We start from the raw sequence: 26,077 nt of genomic DNA, 5'->3' as shown, positions 1-26,077 counted from the left end.
AAAAGGGTCTAAAAGATGCTGACTGTGACCAGTTAGTGTTAAAGTAATTAAAAATTACAGCGTTTTTTTCATTCCCTGAAAAGTATATCATATTGTATTACAGTATATTTTAGATCAACAGTCTTCGTGGAAACTGGACGCCCTTAAAAGAATATAATTTTCTGAGTTTAAATTCTTAAAAAAACAGCAGGTTCAGTATAAATTGAATACATTTTGGTGCTGGGTTTTAAACTCAAAGCTGTCATGTAAAGTTTGAGAATGTTTGATGGACATTTTAAATGTCATTCTAAATACTTACTGACTGAAAGATTTACCAGTACATGTAACATTAAATCACCTGCAGACACTTTGTTATGAAACTTTAAGTACCTAGAATTCTAAAATTGAACTAGTGTGCTTATCTCTGTGGTGAACCAGGTGTTCGTCTGCTTCTTGCACATTACACAGCAGTCCCAAACAGATGTTACAGAGTGCATACAAACACTTTTTTGGACAAAGTTCTACTTGGATTACCCTTTAACCCCCTGAAGCCTCATTTACATCCCCTGTCAATGCTCTTCCCCTCCCCCCTGCCCATTCCAGACTAATGTGAAAGGTCAGATATCATCCACAGAGTTACAGGCTGTTGTTTAACAACCATTACACAATAATGGACACTCACCTGACCCCTTTTCTCTCTCTGTTTATTTGTCACCTGAGAGCCTTGCTGTCATACAGCTCTGGTTACCTGACCCACTCTTGTTCTTCTCTGTCTTTCCCACTTGTTTTGCGTTTTTCCTTTTCTCCCCCTTTGATTCAGAGTGTTTCTGTTAATTTATGAATGTGGATTCAGTATCAGCAGTCTAAGACAACACATACAAGATTTGTCTTTAGTGTATCCTCATTTAAAAATGCTTCCCTTTGTTGAATTTGTACCTGTTGAGTGGCACATTATCTGTGGGTGTGACAGGCATGAATTGTTGCGTCTCATAAGAGAAAAGGAATGTGATTGTCATCAAACACAGGGCGTGTTGGGCGAGGAGATTTCTCTGGGGATTTGTCACCATACCGGCTCTTCTGCACATCATGGATCCTTCCTGCCTTGGCCTCTTGGTGCAGGGTGGACCGAGTATGTGGAAACATTGACTCTGGCGTGTGCATGTGCAAAGAGACTGGACTCCTGGTAAAAAGACTCAAGCAGTAAAAGTTTTCTATAGCTGTCACTGACATGAAGGGTTATGCAAGTACATAATAATGAGTGTGCATGTGCATGTGTGGGAAGCATGGAGCTAGAAATCAAAACAAAGGAGCTTTCAGTGCGGCCGCCCCTTCATTCTGAGATGTCATGACCTGAATTTGTGTTTTTTCTCTGCCCCTGGTGTTACAGCTTCACGTCCACGATCAGTGAGAGCCCTTCTCATGAGTTTGTTTTGCTTTTAGAGGAAGCAAAGTCTCCTCAGGGAACACAGCTGGATGTGTCTTTACAGCAGTATATTTAGAAAAGAGTGTGAGCTTCTTATAGCTCCGTGTGGCTGCCCTGGGAAGTGGGAGGAAACTCTTCAAAAATCCTGCGTGGAAATTTGGGAAACAGGAGCCCCGGCCAAAACATCCCTCTTGGGTGCGGTTGTCTGTGGGACTTTTTTGCCTCTTTGGTCCATGTGAATGTGCACAGACGCCGCGCCCAGCCCAGATGACATTTATACTCCTCTAGAGTAGGCTGGAAATGGCAGAAAATGATTGGTCTTGAATGTTCTTTGCGGTCGTTGAACACAGACACAAACAGGTCTCCTCTTTCTCTCTCTGGATCTCTCTTTTCCCAGAGTTAGTCCTCTACCAGTTTAAATCCCCTCCTCACTGCCCCCTTCTCCCTGCTCATTAGGGCTACAAAGCCATGTTGCCCAATCTACCTTCTGACCCCTCGCATGACAGGATTTACTAAAACAAAAAAACAGGCTGAGGCCCTCATAGAGTGTAGATTAACCCTTTAAAGCTACAGCGGTATTTCACTACAGAGCAAATAACTTGAAGGGATTGAAACACTTATTCCTACTGTAGAAGGTCTATTTTCTTCTATTGTGCAGTGAGGTAGGCCAAAATCTTGTGCATTTAGATTAAACGTTGAAGAATGATGAGATGATGAGCCAAGTGTCTTGAAACTGGGTTTGCTGCATTTCTGCAAAGTATTTTTATGAATTAGAAATTAAAATCTACTTTTTCCATGGGTGGAGGAAGCCTGCGGCAATGTGGGGGATTTGCATTTTCCATCCTTCTCTCTGTGGTGATGATCGGACCACTGACTCATGCACTCTCTGTGTGTGTATTTGTGTGTGTCTGTGAGTGGGAAACACTATGATGAGGGTTGAGACAGAATATAAAAGAGCATTGCCGTCTCAACTTTTGTGTTACACTTTTATTGCTGGCTCCAAATATTGACATTTAAATTTAAAAAGGTTTGAAACACATTTCTGGACCAGTTGAGTTCCAGTTGGCTCATGTTAACATGTCATAGCGGGATAAAAGAAGAAGGAAATAGCATTGTATCGCTTTCTTTCACATCGTATCACATTGTTTTATACTGTTCCTTATAGCAGTGGTTCTCAACTGGTGAGTCAGGACCCAAAAGTGGGTCGGAGAGCAGCTTTCAGTGGGTCGCTTCAGGTGTCTTAAAAACACCTGAAGTCCTTGTTGGGCATGCATCAATACCTTTTATTTTACCCTGTTTTACTGTGAAATTTGGTAAATTTCAATGTTTGATGAATACTTCAACTAATTTGTCTCCTCTTCTTGCAATAAATGGCTACTTTTGCCCATGATAATGAAGTAATTTCACAAGTGCTCTGGAAAAATGGCAAAAAGAGATAGCATGGGGTGGCGCGTACGAACGCAGCAGCCTGGCACTCCATCACTAGCAGCAAAACAAAGTCCTGCAGTCACACCAGAACTGACATTCTGTGTACAAGAGACTGCTTGTTTGACTACTGCCAAGGAAGCGTGCCCACAGAGTTTACATCTTTCCCAACTGAGATTTTCTGGAGAACGGGGCACTTGGAGACTGAGAGGAGGAGGACGTGGAGGCAGCACGACACCTACAGCCAGGTGGGGAGGAGGCAGAGACAGCATTGTGTAGAAGAAGGTGGAAGTGGGGCAAACGAGCCGGTCTGCAGGCTAGGCTAAGAGCGGCCCCACACAAACCTGATGTATCGATCATCTTTCTCGCGGGTGCCTGCTCCCTCGCCATCAGGATGGACGACATGAGGCTGGAGATTTCCAACCACCGTTTGGACGATTGTGTTTGCTGCTACAGAGGAGACTGCGAAACGTAGTTTTGTTGTGTTTTTACAATGAAATGACAATAAACAACTATCTATAATTGATAGATGATGGGGAAAGAGGGTAAAAAAATGTGTCAGTTTTGTCCCAATCATGCTCCAAACTGAAACATATTCAATAAACTAAACGGATTGTTGAAAGTTTTTTGGAAACTTGGGTCGTGTTCTTACAGTACTGTAAAGTATTTGTGCAGTACTGTTGTAGTGAGAACCCAGACATAAGCTTCTGCAGACTCCCCTCTTGGTTGCTAAGAAAGGAGTGGGAAACTTTCCTTGAGTACAAGAGGCGTCCACATCAACGCTTCTGAGAAAAAGCAGGCCCCAAGAGACAGTCACATCCCTAAGACTGGTGATATCTGATTCGTCATCTCTTATCAAGGATTATTACTGATTATCAAAAGGGCCAAAACCAACACTACACTGTACTGTACAGTGTAATATTGTGCCATATAGCCACGTATCGTATTGTATGGTATCATGTTAGGGCTGGGCAATTAATCGCAAATTAGATTGATTGAAATGTGTCAAATACTAAGATTAATAAATCAATTTCTTGCAGCAGCAGAGATTTTATGAACATTATGCAAACATTCAAGTGTCAATTTTTTGTAATGGTTTACAAAAATCCTCCTTTTTGTGTTTTATGTATGTTTTTCTTAATCAAAATGAGTGACATAAAAATGATAATCCTCTTAAACAAAGCAAATGACATCACATTTACAATACGAGCAAAAATAGTTAGCTCATTCTATCTAAAAGTGATGAAGCCTGGTGTTACTTCATGAAAGTCATACCCCAGCTGCCATCAGCTGGTAGCTAGCCTCATCTCCCCCACCCCAGCCACCTCCTTTATAGCTTAAAGCTTGTTGCACCCCCATATTCAGATTCATGCTACTATGGATTAATTGCTTCGGAAATAATTTCATTGTTTTCAATACACATCGTCTTATTTATGGAATTATTTATTGCTTAAATTTGTCGAAAAATATACACAAGATTAACTTAAGAATAGTCGCATATTAAATCGCAATTGCAATATTTGGGAAAAAAATCGTGATGAGATTATTTTTGTAAATTGTTCAGCCCTATATCATATAGTGTTGTTTCGTATTATATCGTGTCATATCATATCCTATCACACCGTACTGTATAATTTCTAGGGATGCACAATATTATCGGTCTGGTATTGGTATGGGCAGATGTTAGCTTAAAAAGGCAAATATCGGTCAAGGCAAAAATCAAAATTTCTGCCGATAATTACATCTGATATTTTGCCTGTGTATTTCAGCATTTATTGACTGTAAATTTTGTCCACATATACTAATAAATAAGTGGAGTTTTAGGCTAAACCAGCAAACCTATGTCAGTTGAGGTCTTTCTTGGTCATCCTCAAACCTTAAAATGTGTCCAAAAGGACCAAAATTTCATGTCAGAAAAGCATATTTAAATATCATTATCGATATCAGTATCAGCTAAAATGAATCTGTATATCAGCATATCAGAGAACGGCAACAATCCAAAATTGTGCATCCCTAATCAATTCATATTGTATAGTATCATATCATACTATACTGTTCCATGCAGTACTGTAAATTATTGTGCAGTAATACTGTACAGGTTGTATTGTTCTGTATCGCATCATATTGCATCACATTGTCTCATATGGAATTGTGAGTTATCCCAATTTCCACCCCCTCTAGTTATCAAGTACCGTATAATACACTCATGGACGAAAGTATTGGTACCCCTGGAATTTTTCCAGAAAATACACCATTTCTCCCAGAAATTGTTGCAATTACAAATATTTTTGGTATACACATGTTTATTTCATTTATGTGCATTGGAGCAACACAAAAAATCCGGAGAAAAAAGACAAAACTGACATAATTTTACACAAAACTCAAAAAATGGGTCGGACAAAATTATTGGCACCCTCAACTTAATAATTGGTTGCACCCCCTGTATACTATTGAATATTATCGTACCACATAATTAACTAGAAAAGCACTTAGAGAGCACAGACATCTGCCATTAGCCCTATCTACCAATAGTGAAGAATCCTTTGAAAACATTCCTGGATCTAGACGGTGATCCGGATGACTCCCAAAATCTAATTTGCCGATTACTCTGTCCCCGGTGGGGTGGAGACACAGTGAGGCAAAGTATTGGCTTCTCTATGTGTGGACTGTCATAGCGGAAGCACCCATGGTCTCATCTTGTACTGTATAATATTTTACTCTTTCATATTATTGTATCATATAGTGTTTTGTATTGTGAGTCACCTTGTGTTTCCTGGCTCATGGATTTGTTAAGATAGCGTAGCAGTTCACCATATTGCACTGTATCACCTTGTTTTATCATACTGTATTGGATCATATAGTGTCCTATTGTTTTGCAATGTTACATATCATTGATTGCAGTGCACATCCCACCCTTGTTCTCCAAGTATCTTGAAATTAAACAGCCATAAACACCATTGATGCTTCATGTTGCCTTTGATACATCCTGCCTTTCTTGGCCTTTTTATTTGCAGTGAGGCCACATAATAATCGCTGAAACATGATCACAGAAGAGAACATCCTTAGCATAAGAAGTGGAAATTCTACAGTAGCCCAAAAAACAGAGTTTGAAGTTTATTTTAAGGGTGTAACACTTGGTGCTTCCTGACTGGTGGGGATCTCAAACTGAAATCAGAGTTGACAATCAGAATTAGGGCAACACAAAAAGTTAATTGTGTTGTTTCATCACAAATCCCTGCAGGACATTGAACATCAAAGTGTGACACAGTTTCCTTCAGGGACAGAGATTTTCTCTTAGTGGAGGGTGTGTGTTTACAGTCCTCTACTATGACCAGAAGGCATGGGCGCGTGACTTGCCTTGATTGTGAATAATTTCATTATGATGTCGAGCAGATCTTGTGCTTACTGAAGAAGAGACTCTGAACCTTGTAGTATAGCTGAGATCTTGGATAAACATTAGGATGTTTTATTTATTGAATTTAATTTTGTAATTTATTTTCCTACTTTGAATAACAGAAAGAGACTGATTATAAATGCAGAGCTGTGCTGTAACACTGCAGGGCAAACCTTTTCTGATCCGTCTTATTTGTTGAAGATTAGACCCCTGATGAAGGCCAAGTCTGACCCTGTTTATGCAGTTCAAGTTGCTTCAGTCTAGCAGCGGTTTACCAAGATGCACATTTATTCTGCGCAATAAATAACATTGACATTTGATTTTTTTTCCCAAAGAAGTGGTCTCCTTTAAGACCTTGGATTTGTCAAAATCATTGGTAAATTATTTATTTTATGTGCTTTAATAGATCCAGAAGGGAAATTCAGGTTTGCACTCTGTTAATATGAGGAATGCTTTACACACACAGGTCTGAAATACATGCACAAATAAACACCCGTGGCCATGCGTTCACGTGGAGATGTTGGAGTGAGAGGACTACAGGCAGGGGCTTCCCTTGGTATTTAGAGGTTTGGTGCCTTGCTCTCATCAATAGAAGTCGTGCAGCATCAGCTGATCTAAAGCCTCTCTGTTTTCTCAAACAATGTACAATGGTTAGCTTTTGAATTAAAAGTAACCCTGCACACTAAGACATACTGACCTTAATGGATCAGCATTAGTTTTCTTTATTTTGAGAAAATATCAAAGATAGATCCACATGTAGTCTGTCCAGTGCACTCTGATTAGTGATGTCAAATTCTCCTTTTTTGACATCTTTCTGACTGCATGCACCGATCTACATTGAGTAACTTCTTCCTTACCCCCTCCATCCCTCTCCTTTTTTTTAGAGATTCTTTGGGGGGGCTTTCTGCCTTTAGTTGATAGGAAAGCTGAAGAAAATATAAAGGAGAGAGAGTAGGGGAAGACGTGCACCGAACAAGAGTGAGGCCAGGAACCAACCCTGCAACCAAGGACTGCAGCCTCTGTACATGGGTAAACCAGCATCCCTTAAAGTCTTTTTTTCATTTTTACTGAAGTGCACCTATTCAAGAGGACAATGAGGAATAAATGACTGTAATGTAGCTTTGGTGCATGCAGTTGGAAAGACTGACCTTCTGCCCTGTTCCTTGCACACAGAGATAACTCCAGATTCCCTGTATCTTTTGATAGTATTATGTAGATCAATAGCTCCGGTTACATGAGCAATTATTTCACAATCTGATTAAACTCATTCTGATCTGAGATTTAAACTTCTCTGTTCACATGGGCGCTGAAAGATGCTTTCTGATTCAGATGTGCGTGCTTACGCATCATACATTTCATCAAAATAAAACAACACTGGCATGCAGAGGATAGTCCAACCAGTCAAATCTACAGAAAATTTGCTGTAGAAGAAGAAAGTCTTCTTATGTGCCTTGTTATAAAGAAGCCGCCGTCATTATACACTGTTGGATGGTTCATTTTTTCATCTCCTCCCCCTGGAAATATTGGATTGTTCTACTCTCTCTTGTCTTTGCCTTGAATTATTTGATCAACAACTCTCAGCTGTTTTAAAGTTTCAGGTAAAAAAGTTGTCTTGGCAAGAGATTAGTTGTTTTTTTCCACAATGTTTCCGTCCATCTAGAAATAACAGAGTGGAAAGATGTCACGTCACATGAAGCAGACATGCAGTAAGACAAAAATCCCCCCAAACAGGCAGAGACAGTCAGATGGAGTGTTTCCCCCCTCTTGATAATTTCTTTCTGGATAAGCCAGATCATAGAATTTTATTCTGAATTAAGTGTGTATATGAATTTTTTTTATTCAGATCAGGGATTTATTCCATTTAAAGTGGTCCATGTAAACATACAGTAGCTAGTTGTCCTCCACTGGTGTGTTGAGGCCCAAAAGTTGGTCACAAAGCCTTTTACAGCGTGTTGTGAATGTGTGGCTAAAGAAAAGAGGCCAATATATATGGAAAAAGTAAGCTGGTTACTTCACTATCTGTAGATAAGGAGTAAATTTAAGTAGTTTTCCAAAGATTTCACCCTATATCTCTTCTTTTCTGAAATATAAAAAAGCTGGTATGATGTGTTTCCTCAGATTACAAAAAAATTAGGGCTGTTAACATTAACGCGTTAATGCTTGTGATTAACACTACTGTCAAAAAACAAAACAAAACAAAACAAAAAAAACGCAATTTAATCATATGACTAAGTTTGACCACAGCTTACTCCCGTAGTCCTCCAGTGTGGATGTTTATGTGCCTGAGGGTGAAGAGGTGAGAGATGGGTCAGGCACAGCCAGCAGTGATGAGTGAGGAGACAGACCCATGTCTGCTTAATGGTAATTATTTTTTTTAGAAGTTGGTGAATGGAAATTAAGATAAAACCAAAATTGTAGGTACATGCTGCAGTGATGAACTGTCTTTACACCGAAGCACAACGAGTCTGAAGTTACACCTTCGGGCAAAGCACATCTTTGCTAATGTTAGCAAAGATGCTAACAACAATGACTGTATTCTATGTTGTGTTCAAATGACACATAAGAATGGGAAAATTTAGATTTGATGAGATTTGATGCCACTTTTATACCCAGTTATGTTACTGACCTGTTGCTAATTAACCTAGTTAAATGCAAAATGCTTCTCCAGCTTTTTTTTCACTATCACTTACTTTTCCAGCCTTTTGTTGCCTTGTACCTGCTTTTTTTTAGATGTGTTGCTGCTGTGAAATTCAAAATGAGCTGATCTTTATCATGAAATGCTGAAATGTCTCAATTTCTTCATTGTAAAAAACATATCGATTTAGCATGGGGATCAAGAAAAACCCTACTGATGTGTTGTTTGTGTTCTGTTGTGAACTTAAAATGGGTTTATGAGAATTTGAGTCATTGCATTCCATTTATTTTCACATTTTAAAAGATGTTCCACCTTTTTTGGAATTGTGGTTGTACAGTGATATAAATCTAATAAGGTTGACATGTCTTCATCTGCAGAGTTTTAAGTTATCTGTATCTACACTTTTACATTTCAGCTCAATTAAAGCTTTCAGTGAAAATGTAAACACCGCACATTAATATAAACTGTGTCATTTATTTGTTGGAACTCATTCAGACTGATTTTGATTTGAATATTTGTCTCATGCTGTTGATGTTTGTGAGTGTTTGAATAAGCAATCCCTGCTCTCTCACGGTTCATTCAAGCAGCCTGATGACAGATGCTCCTGGGATGTGTATGCAAAACCAAGTGACGGAGGGTGTAGGGGACGCTGGTGTCTGAGTCCACGACTGATGCAGCCTAGCGTGAAGTCCCTTTTTTGGTCTTTTATTCCTTCATTCACTGCCAAGGCCAGCCTGACCTAACCCCGGGCCAGCTGCTGCTACTCTTTGAGGAAGGAAGTGGATTAAATTCAGTCTAACTCTTGAGACTTGAAGTTGATCATAAGAGGCTGCTTTTCCTTTCTATGACGGAAAGGGAAAACAAAACACAGGAAAATTAACTTTCTCTCTGTGTTTCCCTCCTTCCTCCACCTCTACTCTCTCCATTTCCTTCTCTCTGTGGGAATAGAGTTGTTTATCCAGTTGCCCCTCATTGACTAAATATGTCAATGAGCAAATGGACCCAGGCGTTTCCTCCCAGCTCACAGACCTGCATTAAATGTCAAGAGCAGTGTCTCAGTTTTGCATTTATTCTGCACCATTTCTTTTAACTTAAAATGTTTCACTTTCATGTACACATTTGCAAAGCAAGTGGCAACTGTAGCCCAGAGTACCAGCTGGGTATTTTAGCATTTAGGTCACTTATGCTGTCATTTGTGGCAACATGACAGAGTTAAAGCTAAAGTCTCTGTCTCTACTTTGTTTTCGGTGGGGATCAGTTGTCAGTTCTGAAAACACAAATATCTGCATCACCTGTCACTTTTTCATTGACAAGCTGAGCAGTCCCTGTTCCTGTCACTCACTTTCACACCCTCATGTCGAGCCTGCGTGTGTGATGTCATACCCACCAACCCGGCCCACCAACACCCCAAACAAACACCCGATAAGTGCTCTCACACCTCCACTTCCTCTTTCTCTTTTCTCTCTCATTCTCCCTCCTTTGCTGTCGCCGCCAGCTACTCTTCCTCTTCCGGATTTGTTTTGTTTCTCTCTCTCTCTCTCTCTCTTTCCTCTTTTTATGTTTTACTCAAAGTCAGCGCTCCATCATGAATTTAAGTAAGTGGAAGTCGTGGAGGAAGAAAAACTTGTTCAGGAGGAAAGCAAAGGCTGAACATGATCTTGATTTAGGTAAGTGGACAAGGACATCTTGAGTTAAACAGCTGATCTCAACACCATTGATAGGAAGCCACGCTGTTTATCCACTTGACTACTGTTTTATTGGCTGTTAACCAAGTTTTAGCTCTGATCTGTCTGTTTGTAGGACCTCAGGAAGTCAAAATAGTGGCAGATGAATTCCAGGTTTAGCATCACAGTCGTCCACTTTAACTTTAATGTTGCTCTAAAGCAAGAAATACTTTTACTGTGAAGGCACATAAGTTTCAAATTTAGAATTTCTCACACAAAGACCTGTTTACACAAGACTCTGGCAGTGTGGTGTATTGTATGTGTTGTGATTTTACACTAAAACCAATATACATTAGGCACTGACTGTCAGTTTATTTCACAGGCCTGTGCGCTTTGTGTTTATGCTAGTAATATGAGCGTACTACTTTCTGTCTCACTGTATTGTATCTTAAGTAAACTTGATGTTGAGTTATTCAGGTAAATACATTTTTTTCACTTCCCAGCAAGATTTTCTGTGTCCACATTGCCAATATAACCATCTACTTATTTTTCTGAGTGGACACTATTTTTATCTTAAAGTTGGAACATGCAGACAATCAAAGATACCACCAAAATGTATCGTATTGTATTTTGTCATACCATATCGTTTCGTATTATATGGCACCTATCTTGTCCTATTGCACCTTACTGTATAGTATCGTACTTTACTGTACCATACTGTTTTGTATCATTTCATATCCTATCGTACCGCACCTTATTGTATCATATCATATTGCACCATACCATATCATATTGCACTGTACTGTATCGCACCGCATTGTATCCTTTTCTTTCTCTGCCAGACTGCACCATACTGTATTGTATTGTGTCATATCTTTGTGAGTCATATCCTATCGTATTACATCACATCATATCATATCGCACTGTACCACATTGTATCATTGCAACGTAATGTAACATAAGACATATTGCACCTTGTTGTTATGTTTCTTATTATATCGTATCGTATCATATTGCACTGTGTCGTATTGTATTGTAGTGTATTGTGTCATCCTGTCATATCGTATCCTATTGTGTCTTATCGCACCATATTGTATCATATCATATAAATGTAACGTGACATTAGGCCTGGGCGATTATGGCAAAAATCAAAATCATGATTAATTGAACTTTTTGCCTTGATTACAATTAGTGAACCATGATTACACCCTAACCTCTGACTCGGTTTGTTCTGTAAATATTTATTTAATTTAAAAACAAATAACTGAAAGGAACATACAAAGATGCTAAAAAAATAAATTATTTTTATACTGTTGTAGGAAAAATAGAAAATAACTTTGCTGCACATGCTGAACAGTTGGCTCCGTGTTTGAGTTTTTAGTGGAGTGGATGGGATGGTTTCACATGACTAGTACTTCTTCTTCTCTTGGGTTTATGTCGGTTTTGATTATTTTTTGATTAATTGCCCAGCTCTGCATAATGTTATGCTGTTACACAGTGCCATGCATTCAGTTACACTGTATCTTTTTTTTCTCTTATTGTACTGTATTGTATTGTACCTTAGTCACACAACATAACATTATGTAAAGTAACATAAAGTAACACATTGTATTGCAACATATCATTTTGTTTCTTATGGTATGGTGTGGTTTTATACCGTATTGTATAGTCTTTACATGGGGTGTGTATGGGACAGCTATCCTAGTTTTTGGCACCAATTCATTGGTTTTATTTTCAACTCCGGAGGTTGCTGCTCAGTCATGTATGGTCGTTGCATTTATTCTCATTGTATTTTGTGATGTCATAACATGACATGTTTGGTCATTCCTTGTCCTGTCTAAAGCTGTAAACCACCAAAAAACAGATTTTTTTTAAACAACGTTAAACAATGGTAATAAGACTATGGTTCTATTCCCAAATCTGATTCCTAATCCCAAATCTGATTTTTTTGCTCATATGTGACTCATATCTGATTTTTTCTGACAACGTAAAGAACACAAATCACCTTGAGTCTGATTTTTTTCATATCAGATCAAGGTCACTTTCATATGTGGTACTAAACCAGATGCATATCTGATCTTTTTGAATTTGACTGCACTGTGAACAGCTACAAAAAATCAGATTTGAGCAAAAGATCAGAATTGTGCATTATGACCTGCAGTGTGAACGTAGCCAATGTCTCCGTAAGCCCAGTGTCGAGAACAAGAAACTTTCTGCACTTATAAAATCCCTGCAGTTATCCTCTCTTCTTTTTTATTGTTTGCTCAAAAGCTTTCTTGGGAGTGTGATTGCATGAAGTGGAACTGATGATGATTGGTGTGTTTTGTGTGTGTCCAGATTTCCTGTAAATTTCAGGCCTCCTCTCCTCTCCTGTCCTCTGTTGTGTCTGTATTTGTGCGCTGATCTCTTCCTGATATGCCATTCTTTGTCTCTTTTTTCCCCCGGCACATGCTTTCAGGCGTCCCGTTGCACGCAGCGATGGTGCCCAACAGTGTTTCTACTGTGTTTATCTGTGGTCGCCCCCTATCCCGCGATGCATTCTGACTCCCCACCCTCGGCTTGCCCTGTCCTGTTCAGCTCTGCCGCCAATCTGTTTCCTTTTCATTGACAGCGTCCCTCGTCCCTCCCCTCTCTCTCTCTCTGATTCTGCTGCAGCATTCTTCTGATGTGTTCCTCCCTTGCTGGTCAAGGAGTGACAGAGGAGAAAGCAGGAGAAAGAGGTAGACAGGAATGTCAAACTCTGTCTTGCGCTGCTGATACTCTTGGACTATCTCTTTCTTTGCTGCTTCATTACTGAGTTGTGGTGGGAGACTGCTGAGATGGCAGAGTTTGGACTCAAACTCAGAGGTAGGAACTTTTGACAGGTGTTTGACACATGGCTTTGGGTAGATAGTTGTGCCTGTGGTGCTGAAGTTAAATGTGGTGTTGAAATACTGCCTATTTCTGACTGTTTCTCTTAATCAGATGAGGTTGTTAGCAAGTTTTATAGCTTTCATAAAAATGGAGTTTACCAGGGAAGGTTGAGTTTGTTTAACTTTTATAATTTTTTCTTTCTTTTTGATTCACTTTAGAATCCAAAAACTAAGTTTCCAATGGGAACAGTGAATTGTATTGTACCGTATCATATTGTAACGGGTTTTATTGTATTGTTGTACTGTACCATACAGAACTGTAGAGCAATGGGAAGCACTGTACAGTACAGTTTTATTCAGTTTGGTGCATCATATCGCATCGTATCCTATCGGATTGTATTGTAATCTCTTGGAATTTGTCCCATTTTGTTGTACTGTATTGCACAGATTTTTAGCAAAGTTTCCTGATTCCTACTAGTTATGCAATTTGCAGCAAAGATTGACAGTTTGCATGTTGTACCCTGAACTGTGGCTGATTGCTCACAGTTCATCGGTCCGCTCTAAATTCACTAAATTCCAGCAACCCACCTCCCCCCTAGCTCCCTTCTGTCCCTCACCGTTCCCGTTCACTCCTAATTACACCCGCTCATGCACCTATGCGCTTCACAGAGGTGCTTTTTCACACTGCTAAGTGGGGATATGGGTTAATCTTTCTGGACGTTCTATGTGTTTTCATTACAAATTCCCACATCTTGCTGAGGGAAGAGTGTCAACAAGGCTGCACTGGCTGGGACAAGCTCCGACAAGTGACCAGTGCAGGGAGGTAGGAGGAATGCAGGGGGAAATTAAAGGCATTTTGCGCATTCCTCTCAACCTATGGAGGCAAAAAACAATCAAACAGCAATTATTGCTGAGTTTATGCGCCCTTTAATGTGTTAGGAAAGGAGAAACTTTCTCAGAAGTCTTTTTGTGGAGTGATATATGACGTGAAAGCCTCACAGTTTGATTATTGTTGTCCTGTGGAAGGATTATTGTCCTTAAACAGACTGTTGTGCTGTGCTGGGGGACAAGACAGCCTACAACTTAGGCCTGTTAAATCTCACCATCAAGGTGAAGTTCACCCCGGGAAACTTTTTTTATGAGTGCAGCCTCAGCTTGAAACTTTTATTGTGGAGAAACAAGCATTTTCCTTCATTTTTCCTGAACAGTGACACAAATAAAACAGGTAATTGACTCCTCAGGGCACTAAAAAGTTCATTTCTTTTGTTAGAGCTGCTACAGTTTTGATTGGTTACTACAACAAGAAGTAATCACTGGCTTTTGAAAATAGTTTTCAGTCACATTGGAAGCAGAATATCAACCATTTTCTAATTTTGCCTTCTTGCATGGAAAGATTCTCTTTTCTTCTTTGTTATTTTAGGTCATAAATGAAAAGAGTCTAAGGGTTGTTTTAATTAAATGCAATATTGATATATTCACTGAAGCACCACCCTGAGTTTCCTGTCTGAATGAAGGAAAGCCAAAGAAAGCAACCACATCCTTAGCGTGCATAACAATGCCACACATAGATAAATAAAAGCAGCTAGACTAATTGAACTCCTGGAAATGGCTTAGTAATATTTACCAACCTAATTTACACATTGTTTCTTTTAAAGTCAAACAGAGGTGGAATTGTTTCCTGATCTCTGTAAAGTTCCAGTGTCATAAAAAAGCTGCAGCCACTTCCATCAGCTCTCACAGACAGTGGGCTAATCTTTACTCTATTTAAGCTGTACAATTACTGTCCTCATCATTAGACGCTTAATGCAGTGAGGCCAATTTGAATAGAAGTGGGTGTATTTTCTAGGGGTGGAAATCACTAGTGGGCCCACAATATAATATTATCATGATACTTGGGTCACGATTCGATATTGCAATTTTAAACATTTTGCAAAACAGTGAGTATAACAATACTACGTATTGCGATAAACTGCAATCTGTACCATTTTTTCCAGCTGTTAACTGATTTAGCATTAGTCTTGTCATCATGTTTGTTGTATTTCTTCATTATTTTATTTTCATGTAGCACTTCTTGCAAGTGCTTGCAAGGCTCAGCGTCTCTGCACTAGTGGGGGCGTATTGATCCTTAAGTATCGATATATCGATATTTACAAAGTACTCATTTGGTATCGAGTACTTTCTAAAAGTATCAATATTAAATGAGTGCTTTAAAAAAACGTCTAACCATGCACCCCATCTGTTTGTTTGCAGTCACTCTCGTCTGTTGTGCCAAAAGTCCGCTGCTGCACTGTTATCCGTGTCATGTGACTTTGGCGACCAATCAGATAGAGCAAACGCGCACATACACACTGAAGGCATCAGTATGCACACACAGTTATTCAGAGTCCTCATGTCTGTATCAAACTGGAGAGAATGGCAGAAATAAACTGCTGCAGCTTGATGGAATAACTTTCCACAAAAATGCAAAGGTGAGTCAGCATTTCCAGTGTCTAACAAGTTTTTATCTCAAAGTTATAAAAAACTGATGCATGAAGAGGATGTTAGAGTCATGTCTAATCTGCACCACTCACTTTCAGACTAAAGACATTGATGATGTTTTTCATTGAGCCAAAGCCACAGCTAGTGCTGTTAGTCAAAAAAACAAACAGGAAAGAAGGAAGCTCTGTAGCTGACTCTGATGCGTGTAGGATTAATTTTGATTGACTTTGAGAGTGTACTTCTAAATCTGTTCCTCTTTATTACTGTTTACTAGTTTTTCCCCTATAATTTGACTGTCTTTTCCAAAAGTTTAGAAAGTTTTTTGCGTCATTTTCTCAAACCACACATTAAATAGTACACAGATTAATGAACTAATTTAAAAAGTCTAACCATTAGGTACAGTGGGGAAACAAAATAGATAAAAACAAGTCCCATATTACAAAAAATATATATTAGAAGTTAAAATCCTGCTTTGAAATATTTTTTACCCTGAATACTTAGTTGATAGTTAAAGATAACTCAGAAAAGAATCAGTTATATTTATTAAGACTGATAAAAAAAAATGATAGGTTATGTTTTTTGAGTTTTTATTGGCTTTATTCATATCAGTTTTATAATAATGTATACTGCTGCTTTTATAAGTAAAAAGTATCGGTATCGAGTATCGAGTATCGGTATCGGTGATACTGGTCCTGTATTTACTTGGTATCGGATCGATATTAAATTTTGCAGTATCGCCCACCACTACCCTGCATGCCATTGTGTGTGAGCGGTGTTAGGCTATCAGCACAACAAGGAGAGTATTAAAGCTTTGCGTTACGACTGATTTACAAAATTTTAGTGCAATCACTTTTTTTTTTTTTTTTTAAGATTTATTTTTATTTACATGGGGAGCGCCTTTAACCACTAGGCCACCTGCTCCCCTGCAATCACTTTTTTGTATAGTTTTAAAAAAGCATCACATGGCCCACCTGCCGTGTGATAAAGGCTACATGAAGACAGATCCATATTCAAATATGTTAACACAGCACCAGTGAATACAGATAAGTTCATATGAGCACGGAGAAGTGTCTTAGAGTTTACTTTGATTGGGGATCATGAAGGAGGTGTTTTTTTACACCCAAATACGTTTCCTTGTGGGCGTGTATCAACAAAGCTTAGTTGTTTTCTGGCTCCATTTACCTTGGACGTTGGTGCCGGGAATGATGTCATACCTGAGTTGAGTTGGGGTCCTGGGGCTTGATCTGACGTACTGAGTCGGAATTCTAAGTTCAGGGTGTGTTTTTTAAGGCATATCTGACTGGCAGCACAGAAGTTCTGAGGTTAAATGGAACGCACCATTCTCTTATGAGCTCATGGCAGATGCAATGTTTCCAACTTAGGTGTGATGCCACTCCTAGGTAAATGGAGCGCCGCGGAAGTCCTGGAATGATGACTTAGTGCAACATTTTGGGATTTTGTAGAAAATCTTAACATATTTATGATTTTTATTCATGGCACCAGTTTTGAATCAGTACACCTAAGAAGTCTTCTGAGAGGTATCAAGGACAATTGGAGCAACGGTGTGGCTCGCAAATCGACACAGACAGACATGCTGCGAATAATGGTAGTAAAATGAAGCAGTTTAAAGACACCACTTTGACTCTTAGAATATATTTTGACTATTTGTCCCACTTTTTTTAGATTAATTGATTAAAACCTGAATCGATCGATCTTGAAAACCATTGTTAAATTAGTTTTGGTGTAGTGAGGGCTTTCAGCAAACATCCCAGTTGCTTTTCTTCCATCTTGACAGACTCTTTGGGGTGACTGATGGCTAACTGTGGGTCATTCAGTAGCCACAGACTCATTTTCAAGCTTAACCCACATTGTAGCAAACTCAACTGACAGTAATTGGTGCTCACCGGTGCATCAAAACTTTGTAAATATCTGTATTTGTCTAAGCTCCAGGACCTCATGTTTACCATGTGATGCTGCCGTGGAAACCCTGATGGGTTGTTTGATTTTCACCTCAGTAACCCCCTCCTCTCCCTGCTGTGTGGTCACAGGCTCTCTCCACCTGTGAGAGTAAGGAGGAGAGGGGGAGTTGTGGTGGGTTTCTACCAACATACTGAGGCTGTATATTTTACGTGTCTGCTCTGTGTTCCCAGCTGGCTGCTCTGAGGAACATGTGTATTCTGGGATTTTTTTCCCCTCCCCCTCTTAGGTCATATTTTGAGGTTTATTTGCAGTTCATTTTTTTCTGTCAGTGCGGGCTAGTTTTCTTACGCAATGATGGTCAGCGCTGGGTCAAGAGACTTCAGCAGCCAGGCTGTTTTGAAAACTCAGGGTCGAATACCTTTATTTCTTACTTTTTCTTCAGCTGAATTTATTCACTTTCTATTTTTGTTCAGCTTTGAAGCCTTTCTTATTATGGCTGTATTTATAAAATGAGAGTACTCATCTTTTAAGATGAATTTATTAAACTCAAATGTGCCACTTTAGTTACTTTAAGGTAGCATGAGGATGCATGAGTGCATGATACCTTGCGAGCACACGTGTTCTTAGTGAGCCGTGAAAAGACAGCCATGGGATTACACTTCCTGATGTAATCACTACTTCCTGTTTGGCTCTTGAGGAAGGGAAACATTTATTTCTCAGCACATTTACTCAACATGACTCTGCATTGTCTGTGCTGTGGAGCCTGCGGCTTGTACTTAATCTGTATGTGTTTGAGTTTGCGTCTATTTAATGATGTGATGACTTAATATTTGACAGGGATATGAGGATTTCTTCTGCAAACAGTTGTGTCACTGCACTGGTGCAGTATCCTCATTTCTACTCACAGGGCCGATAAGATAGGATATCATAATCATTTGAACAAGTGACCTATAAAGGTTTTGATATGAGGCCTGTCTGGGCTGATAAAAATTGCCTAAGTGCGTAGGTGCTTAGACAGCAGCACCATTTTTATCACTTTATCTCTATTTACCAACACAATGAATTTGAAATAGAAAAAGTCCATGTATCAAGGCCCAATATTAATCTCCAAAGAGGAACAAATGTTGGTGGAGCTAGCTGCTAATGTTAGCCACACTGTATATCATGGTCACAGAATCCCCGCTGACACAGTGACCCTGTGAGGAATTTGACTGTTTTCTAAGTATTTTCTCTTTCATCTTGTCAGTTGAATGCAATGTAAATAGATGCCAGGGAACACACTTATTTCAGCCATGAATGAAACATGAGTGTAGTTTACTGTGGAGACAGAGAATGACCCCTCATGCTACAGTTACTGGGAGTTCAGGAATCTGTTAGCCGAAGATGGATAGACAGCACTTGGTAAGCATCCTGCTAAGTCTGTCAACATGACCCGGGCCTGAAAGATAGAAACGATCATTCTTGGTGTTCTTTTTAAAGTAAAATCTTGGATTTTGTTTAATTTTCTCTGTGCGCGTGTAAGCACAGTTTCCTGAGTATTCTAAAACAGGGATATAGCTCATAACAGGATACTCAAGTCCAAGTAAACAGAGTCATTGTTACCTTTAATGTAGGGATGCATGATATTGGATTTTTGCCCATATCCGATATGCCGGTATTTTAAAACTCATTTTGGCCGATACCGGTATTTAATTACATTTTTTTCCAATGTAAAAAACACCAATTCCATCCTGTGCTGCGAATATTTTCTTTTAATATTGGTCTTCTATTTTTTTAGAAACTGACAAAACATTTGATTTTTAACTGAAATTAAGGATGTATTGTTTTTTTTTTTTTCAAATACAGCCATACACTAATGAAAAACTTAAAGTAATGTCTTTAGGTTACATGTGCATTACATGCTACATGTATTTTTAACAGTACAGCCAAAGTCATCTGCATCTTTGAGGGCAATAAGCAGCAGCAAAATAACCTGCTGAGACTGAGCTCCACAGTGCAAAAAAGAAATAGCTTATAAATTTAGAGTGCTTTAAATAACAACAACAACAACAACAACAAAAAGACAGATTCTTAAATGCAAAAAATCTAGCTATAGTTCAGAGCTTAAATATGCTTTTACATTTTTGAGACTCAAGATGAACAAAAAAAATAAAACTTCAACTGAAGATGTAGTTCTCCTGATTCTGCTTTAAACAGCACAAACTAAGTAAGCAACCAAGTTTAATGGGCATTTTACTGTAAACAGCTCTGTAACAACACAGTGACACCCACATCTCCAGTGCTGGAGACAGAGCATCTTCATGCACAGCCAGAGCGCTATTCATGGGAGACTTGGCACACAGAAGTCCATCATTGCTTTTGTCATGTTTCACGCACTGTCACCTTGCATGACATGCAGGTTCTTTTTCCTCTAGTTTCCATACCCAAAACTTGTTATCAAAATTGGCTACAATTGTGGCTGCTGAGTGAACTCCTGTGAGTGCAGGACAAGCTTTTTAACAGTGAAATCCTCATATCCACTGAGGCAGTGAGGCTCAACATGCTAACAGGACAGACAATTGATGTCCATATATCCATGGTGAAGCTAATATGTTTAGTTTTAATGAGGAGCTTCTCTACGTGACTGGTAACAAAGTTTTGCAGTTCAGGTAAGGCTATAAGTGCCTGCTAGGTATAACGTAGTAGGGATTTAAATGCATCATTAGCCTGCAGAAGCCCGTGTATTCTACCACGCTGAAAGGCTGATAATCAAGAGCTATAAATTAAATGATTTTCCTTTTCAGCTCCTTACCTATGGGTGGTCGCTGCTGTATTTGTTAGCTTTGTCGAATGACTTAAGTAGAGGCTTTTGACGTGTTTCCCTGGCACAAAGTTTTGTCATTCTTACTCTTAAGAAAGTCCTTGTAGTCATCAGGTTCACCTTTTTTTAGATGCAAAATTAAAGTGGTGGTGTTCAAGGCGTGTTGTCGAGTCCCCTTCACACCACTTGTACTTTACAAGCGATGCAAACAGCTACTTTGCTGTCTTCTTCCCGCACCTCAAACTTCTCCCACACAGCTAACATGTTGAGTTTGTTGTTGTTGGGGCACATCCGGCGCCATTGTGTGCGTTTAATTATGACCTCACATTATCGGCCGTGCAGATCGGCATAAATTTTATTATTGGCCGATACCGATATGTAATAAGGGTGTAAATAACCTGTTTCATTCCTATATGATATGATATCGATATTTTGGACAGCCATACGATATTTTCGGATATCACAAGATCTGCCACGATACAATTTTCGATTCGATTCGATATGGGGCCCAGGATCGATATCAGGCATTTTTATGCAAAAATTTCATATAGTTACAGAAAAAGTGTTTCTGCAATTAAACTATAGACAGTTCTCTGTATTTGATAAAAAATATCTCTTTAACAAAAAAAAACTAAGACCTGATTACCTTTAAATTAGCAACACAACAATGAACATTTGTGTTAAAACATATTGATTTAAAACAGCAAACATTTTCAGTGCCAAACGTTTTTATTTCCTCACATCCTCAGATCGCTTTAAAGCACCAATATGGACTTTTTCTGCAACCCTTTATAATAATAATGATCAAAATGTTTGGCGTGTGTTTACATCTTAGATTTTTTTTTCCCAAACTTATTTACACATGTGGACTTCAACATACATTTCTGCTCTATATCAGCCTTTCATACTTTACACAAGGGCCTTGTAATGTGGCAGATAGTTCATTTTTGTAGTTAATTAATCTTATGAGATTTAAATAAGGTTAAATATGGAGCATATGTTGTTATAGTGATGCATTTTTATTATCTTTTATTCATTGGTACCTTGATTTTGATGAATGGAGAGTTTAGACTAGAGCAAGATTTTATTATAAAAGACGCTCTCATGATGAGTAGCCTCATAACAAAAGTGAGGTGGTGGGGGGTATGAAGAGAGCAGCTGTCCTGCTTGAACCACGTTAAGTTTGGACAGCTTATGTTTTCATTATAAATCTCACGTGAGATGGTGAAATAAAATCAGTGTATCAAAGGAGAAATGCAGCAGCTGACTTTTCCCTCTCTGTGTATCTGTGGTCTTGCTGCAGACAGCACTCGTGCTACCTCAGCCATATTGGGTGGAGTGTTTTTATCTGTGAACAATCTCCTACAGCGGTTATATATGGATAAAGATGTAGAAGTAGTTGGCAAACTAAGGGGAGAGACCCGTCCTGCAGCAGCCTCTGTCTGAAACATGTCCACACAGCCGAGAGAGGAAAGGATATCCTCTTTCCCTCAGCCACAAAACTTTAAGCCACTGCTGCTAGCTAGCTAGCTAGCTTGCAGCTAGCTTGTTGAAGATGCTGCCTGGGGCAGAAACTGTCAACAGACGTGCGGGGGAGCAATTTCAAAATAAAAGCGTAGCTTGAAGCACCGATTTAGATTGATGTTTGCCTTTCCATAGATCTAAATGGATCTGATGAGTTTTGGCAGCAAACAGGGTCCCCTGAAATCTATTTGGCATCCCCAAAAACCTGAAACTGATTGTCTGTTTTCCTTGTCAGCCATTAAATCAAGCGTGTAGCATTAGTACAAGCAGGCCACAGAGTCAAGCTCTGCTCCAAACAGCTGATCTAATGCTAGCACTCATCAGCTGACAGACAGCTGATTTGCTCTAAGCACTCTATTGGCTAATCACTCTCATGGTCTCATTTAAACTGCTCTTGCCTGGCCACGCTCTGTAACTCTTTCTGCAAGCGGCTCTCGCAACCCTCCTCCACCCCAGCTCCTCCTTTATCCTGCTTTTGACTTAATTAATGTCATATACCTCACCTTGTGGATATTAAAGTGGCCCCAACAGCCTTATATATTTCTGTATGCAGCCCTCAGAGGAAAAAGCAATCTTCCAGCAACTACTCCTTTTTTTAAAGTGACGCAAAAGGAGCAAAACTCTTAGTAGAGACAGTTAATATTCAAGGAAGCTTACTCAGGCTAATATACAGGAAGCTTCCTAGTGTTCCAGCTCATTTCAAAGGTGTGATCATGCATTTTTGTGTATTTCACAGCCTGATTTGACCCTCAGCTACAGGCATTACACACAGAATGTTGTATGATGGCCATGAATCTAAGCGAGCTTTAGGTCAGCTTATATTGGTCACATAAATATAACGCATAAATCCAAAAGCACGGCTGATTGGATGGTTTGTTTCCATCTAACTTCAAGTGTGTGCTCTTTTCTCATGTAAACATCAGCCTGTAAGTGCTCTGGATTAGATCCATTAGTGAAGCGCCTGTGTGGGCAGGCTGATGTAAACATATAAAACAACAGAAATGGACATGTGTAATGGTGTGTTAGTGTTGTATACACACACTCTCCCTCGTTGTAAAGGCATTTTTTCTTTTTCACTTACTCACACATACACGGTTTGAACACAGACACACTCGTGCGGCAGCTTCGATCCATGCAGCAGTGAGACATTCCTGTGCTGTGGTGAGTAGGAGTAGAAGACAGATCCAGGGGGAGCGGCGTCGATGAATCGAATGTATTGTCTTATGAAGGTGGAAAACCCAGGAGACCTGAGCCCAAAGGGACATTCTCCTTGGGGGCCTCAGAGGTCCTCCATAGAGCGCCAGTATGGTTGTAAGGACAGGAGGCCTTTACATCGGAATGTTAAAGAAGGAAACTGAGCCTGCTCCATACCTGTCCTGCTCTCTGTGGGGTTGTTTCCCTGCAGAATATTCTCGCACTGCCTCTCTTTTCTGTCTCCTAATGCAAGAGTCGTTCTCTGTTATTGATCGCTGTCTGTAATGTCACCCTCTTTTGCAACTTTTACCCATGCTGTCTTTCCATTTCCCAGACCCCCCCTTCATTCATCACCTCCTCCAGCCATCATCTCTTTGTCTCATCACCTTCTTAGAAAGAATCCTTCAGGTGCTTTTGTTGCCTGCTGCAGATTTATGAGGAAAAACGGGTCAACATACTCTCTGGAGGGCCTTTTTTTTTTTTTTTTACTTTTACAGTGTCACGGTTCAGAGCTCTTTAAAGACAATGACACATAGAGGAGGAGACAGAGGAAGTTAAACCAGTCCAGGACACTAGCCTGCTTTTGTCTCCACCTCAGAATCTCACCCATCCAGTCGTGTTTTTCCACAGAAAATGACCCCCTGTTAATCCATGGCATTTCTGGAACATTCAGATAGTGTAGAATTTATGTTAGCCAATTTTGCCACAGTTTATAGCACACAGAGATGACTGACAAAAAGGTTATGCAGTGCTTACACACATTGGCATGCAATTATATTCATAAACCATGTAGGCGTGAAAAATATCAGTAAAATATATTGTTGCCCTGACTTTTGTGATATAGTTTTCAAAAAGCTGGTACCAAATACCAACATTTTAACTTAAAATCTATAATAGTTATTATTATTCTTCGGAGTAGTAGTAGTAGTATTAATAGCTTTATCAGGGCCCTTTTATTGTGTATTGTGTTGTATTGTCTTGTATCCTATCACATGGTATTGCATCAGCTCATATCTTATTGCATTGTGTTTTATCCTATTGTATTGTTCAGTATGGTATCATACCATAATGTAGCCTGTTGTATCACATCTTATTGTATCATATCAGATCTTGTAGTATTGTATTGTATAGTATCGTATAGTATTGTTTTTGGTTCATATCCACGTCTGTGCTGTTGGATGTAAACCAAAACTGAGTTTCCTTGTTTCTGCGACTAATCTGCATCAGAGTCTGCCTGAGATTACCACCAGCAGCCAGAGAACTGAGCACTGCGTGATTGAAGTCTGTGTGTCTCTTATATGTACCTTAATGAGGTGAGGTGGCGCTGCCGTCACAGATGCACTGGCATGATGCTTGAGGCAGATGCTTATTAAAGTACACTCAAACTTAAATGAGATTATTTCTGCTATCAGCAGCACACTGTCCCAGTGCTTGTTAATATTCATTCAGTCTGCACACAGATGTGCTGATTGTTCACTTTGAGGCTTCAGGTGTGTGCTGCAATATGTGACAGTAACATCAAACTGACATGGAGAGTTGTTGTTTTTTTTTTTTTTTTTTTTTTTTAAACTCAAATGACACTCATTGCTCTGGTCAACTAAATGTAACGGAACATTGTCAGAAATTGTTCATGACACTTATGTAGCACAATATGAGTTTACTTATAAAGTTCATTAAGAAACTGACTGCTGTGTCCACCTACCTTCCTCTCTCCTCTTTTCCTCCTCCTTTTGTGTCTTTGTGTCAGAAGGCTTCACAGTGTGTGATATTCAACATTTTAAAATGACTTAAAGACCCAAATAAGAGAATAATCTAATGTACATAAAAAATCACAACATTTATCTGGTTTTAATTTCTTTCTTTTATGGTGAAAACCTGAAATGTGTCAAAATACCAGTTTGACACTTTTTTGCAGCAGCAGCAGAGATTTTATGCTCAACACATTTAGCAGTTGCAAGTTTCTTTTTATTCATTTATTTATTTACTTATAACTTATTTATTCATCGTTTATTTACTAAAATCCTACTTTTCTTTTCATATATACAGTGCTTAACAAATTTATTAGACCACCTGTCATATTTGTCTCAGAGACCATCCAGCATCATGAAGTGCTTTAATGCGGACTCCTTCATTTTCAGTGAGCTCTCCACATTTTACCATTTTGAACAGGAATGAGGAATTTCAAACTGAATTCACCCAAATTTGAGCTGGCTCACTGGGCTTCTCTGAGAAGTCAGAAATTAATCAAGCATAACATTCAACCACTAAAACTTATTTTTTCTGTTCAGGAATGCAAGTAAATAACTATAATTTGACATATTAATCAAGAAAGATTAATGTGCTTTACTATTTTTTCAGTTTTTTTGTAAATCAGTAAATTTTAAAATTCATGGGTAACAATAATGATTATATTTTAGCATTAAAAATATCAGTTTGGTTAAAGAGCTTCTACATATTGGTGTATTTACCATTGCAGAAACATAAAAAATGATTTTGGTAATTACCAATGCTGTTAATTTAGGTCAGCTGTGGCATAAACCTTACTTTGGTTAGGGTTAGGGTGGTCTAATGAATTTGTTAAGCACTGTGTATATATTTCTTATTCAAAACAAGAATAACAAAGAAATGACAATCCCCTTCAATATAGCAATTGATATCAAATTTGCTATATCAGCCAAAATTGCAATTAGATTTAAAAAATGTTTAGCCCTAGTTTAATGTATCTAATATTATGCTGGTTAAAATAAAGAATAATTTATACCTTGTGTTTGTTAATTAACATTAGATAA

The 26,077-nt window shown here is 38.9% G+C and overlaps 1 protein-coding gene across 6 annotated transcripts in view; it reads left to right on the top strand.

Annotated features, from left to right (window-relative positions):
• utrn (utrophin) overlaps positions 1-26,077 on the top strand; it is a 315,204-nt gene that overhangs the window by 11,090 nt on the left and 278,037 nt on the right. For 4 of the 6 annotated variants that reach the window (XM_041805544.1, XM_041805541.1, XM_041805543.1 and 1 more), the window contains exon 1: positions 10,415-10,523. The exons of 1 other annotated variant lie outside the window; for it this stretch is intronic. In XM_041805544.1, the coding sequence (XP_041661478.1) occupies positions 10,442-10,523 (82 nt within the window). In that variant the 5' untranslated portion in view covers positions 10,415-10,441. Of the gene's footprint in view, positions 1-10,414; positions 10,524-13,237; positions 13,368-26,077 lie in introns of those variants that run through there. One more of the 6 variants, XM_041805542.1, reaches the window with a different exon arrangement.

Source organism: Cheilinus undulatus, linkage group 14, assembly GCF_018320785.1.
Source record: "Cheilinus undulatus linkage group 14, ASM1832078v1, whole genome shotgun sequence".
NCBI classification, from domain to species: Eukaryota; Metazoa; Chordata; class Actinopteri; order Labriformes; family Labridae; genus Cheilinus; species Cheilinus undulatus.
The sequence above is the reverse complement of the archived record's forward strand: the minus strand, read 5'-3'. Positions and strand labels throughout refer to the sequence as shown.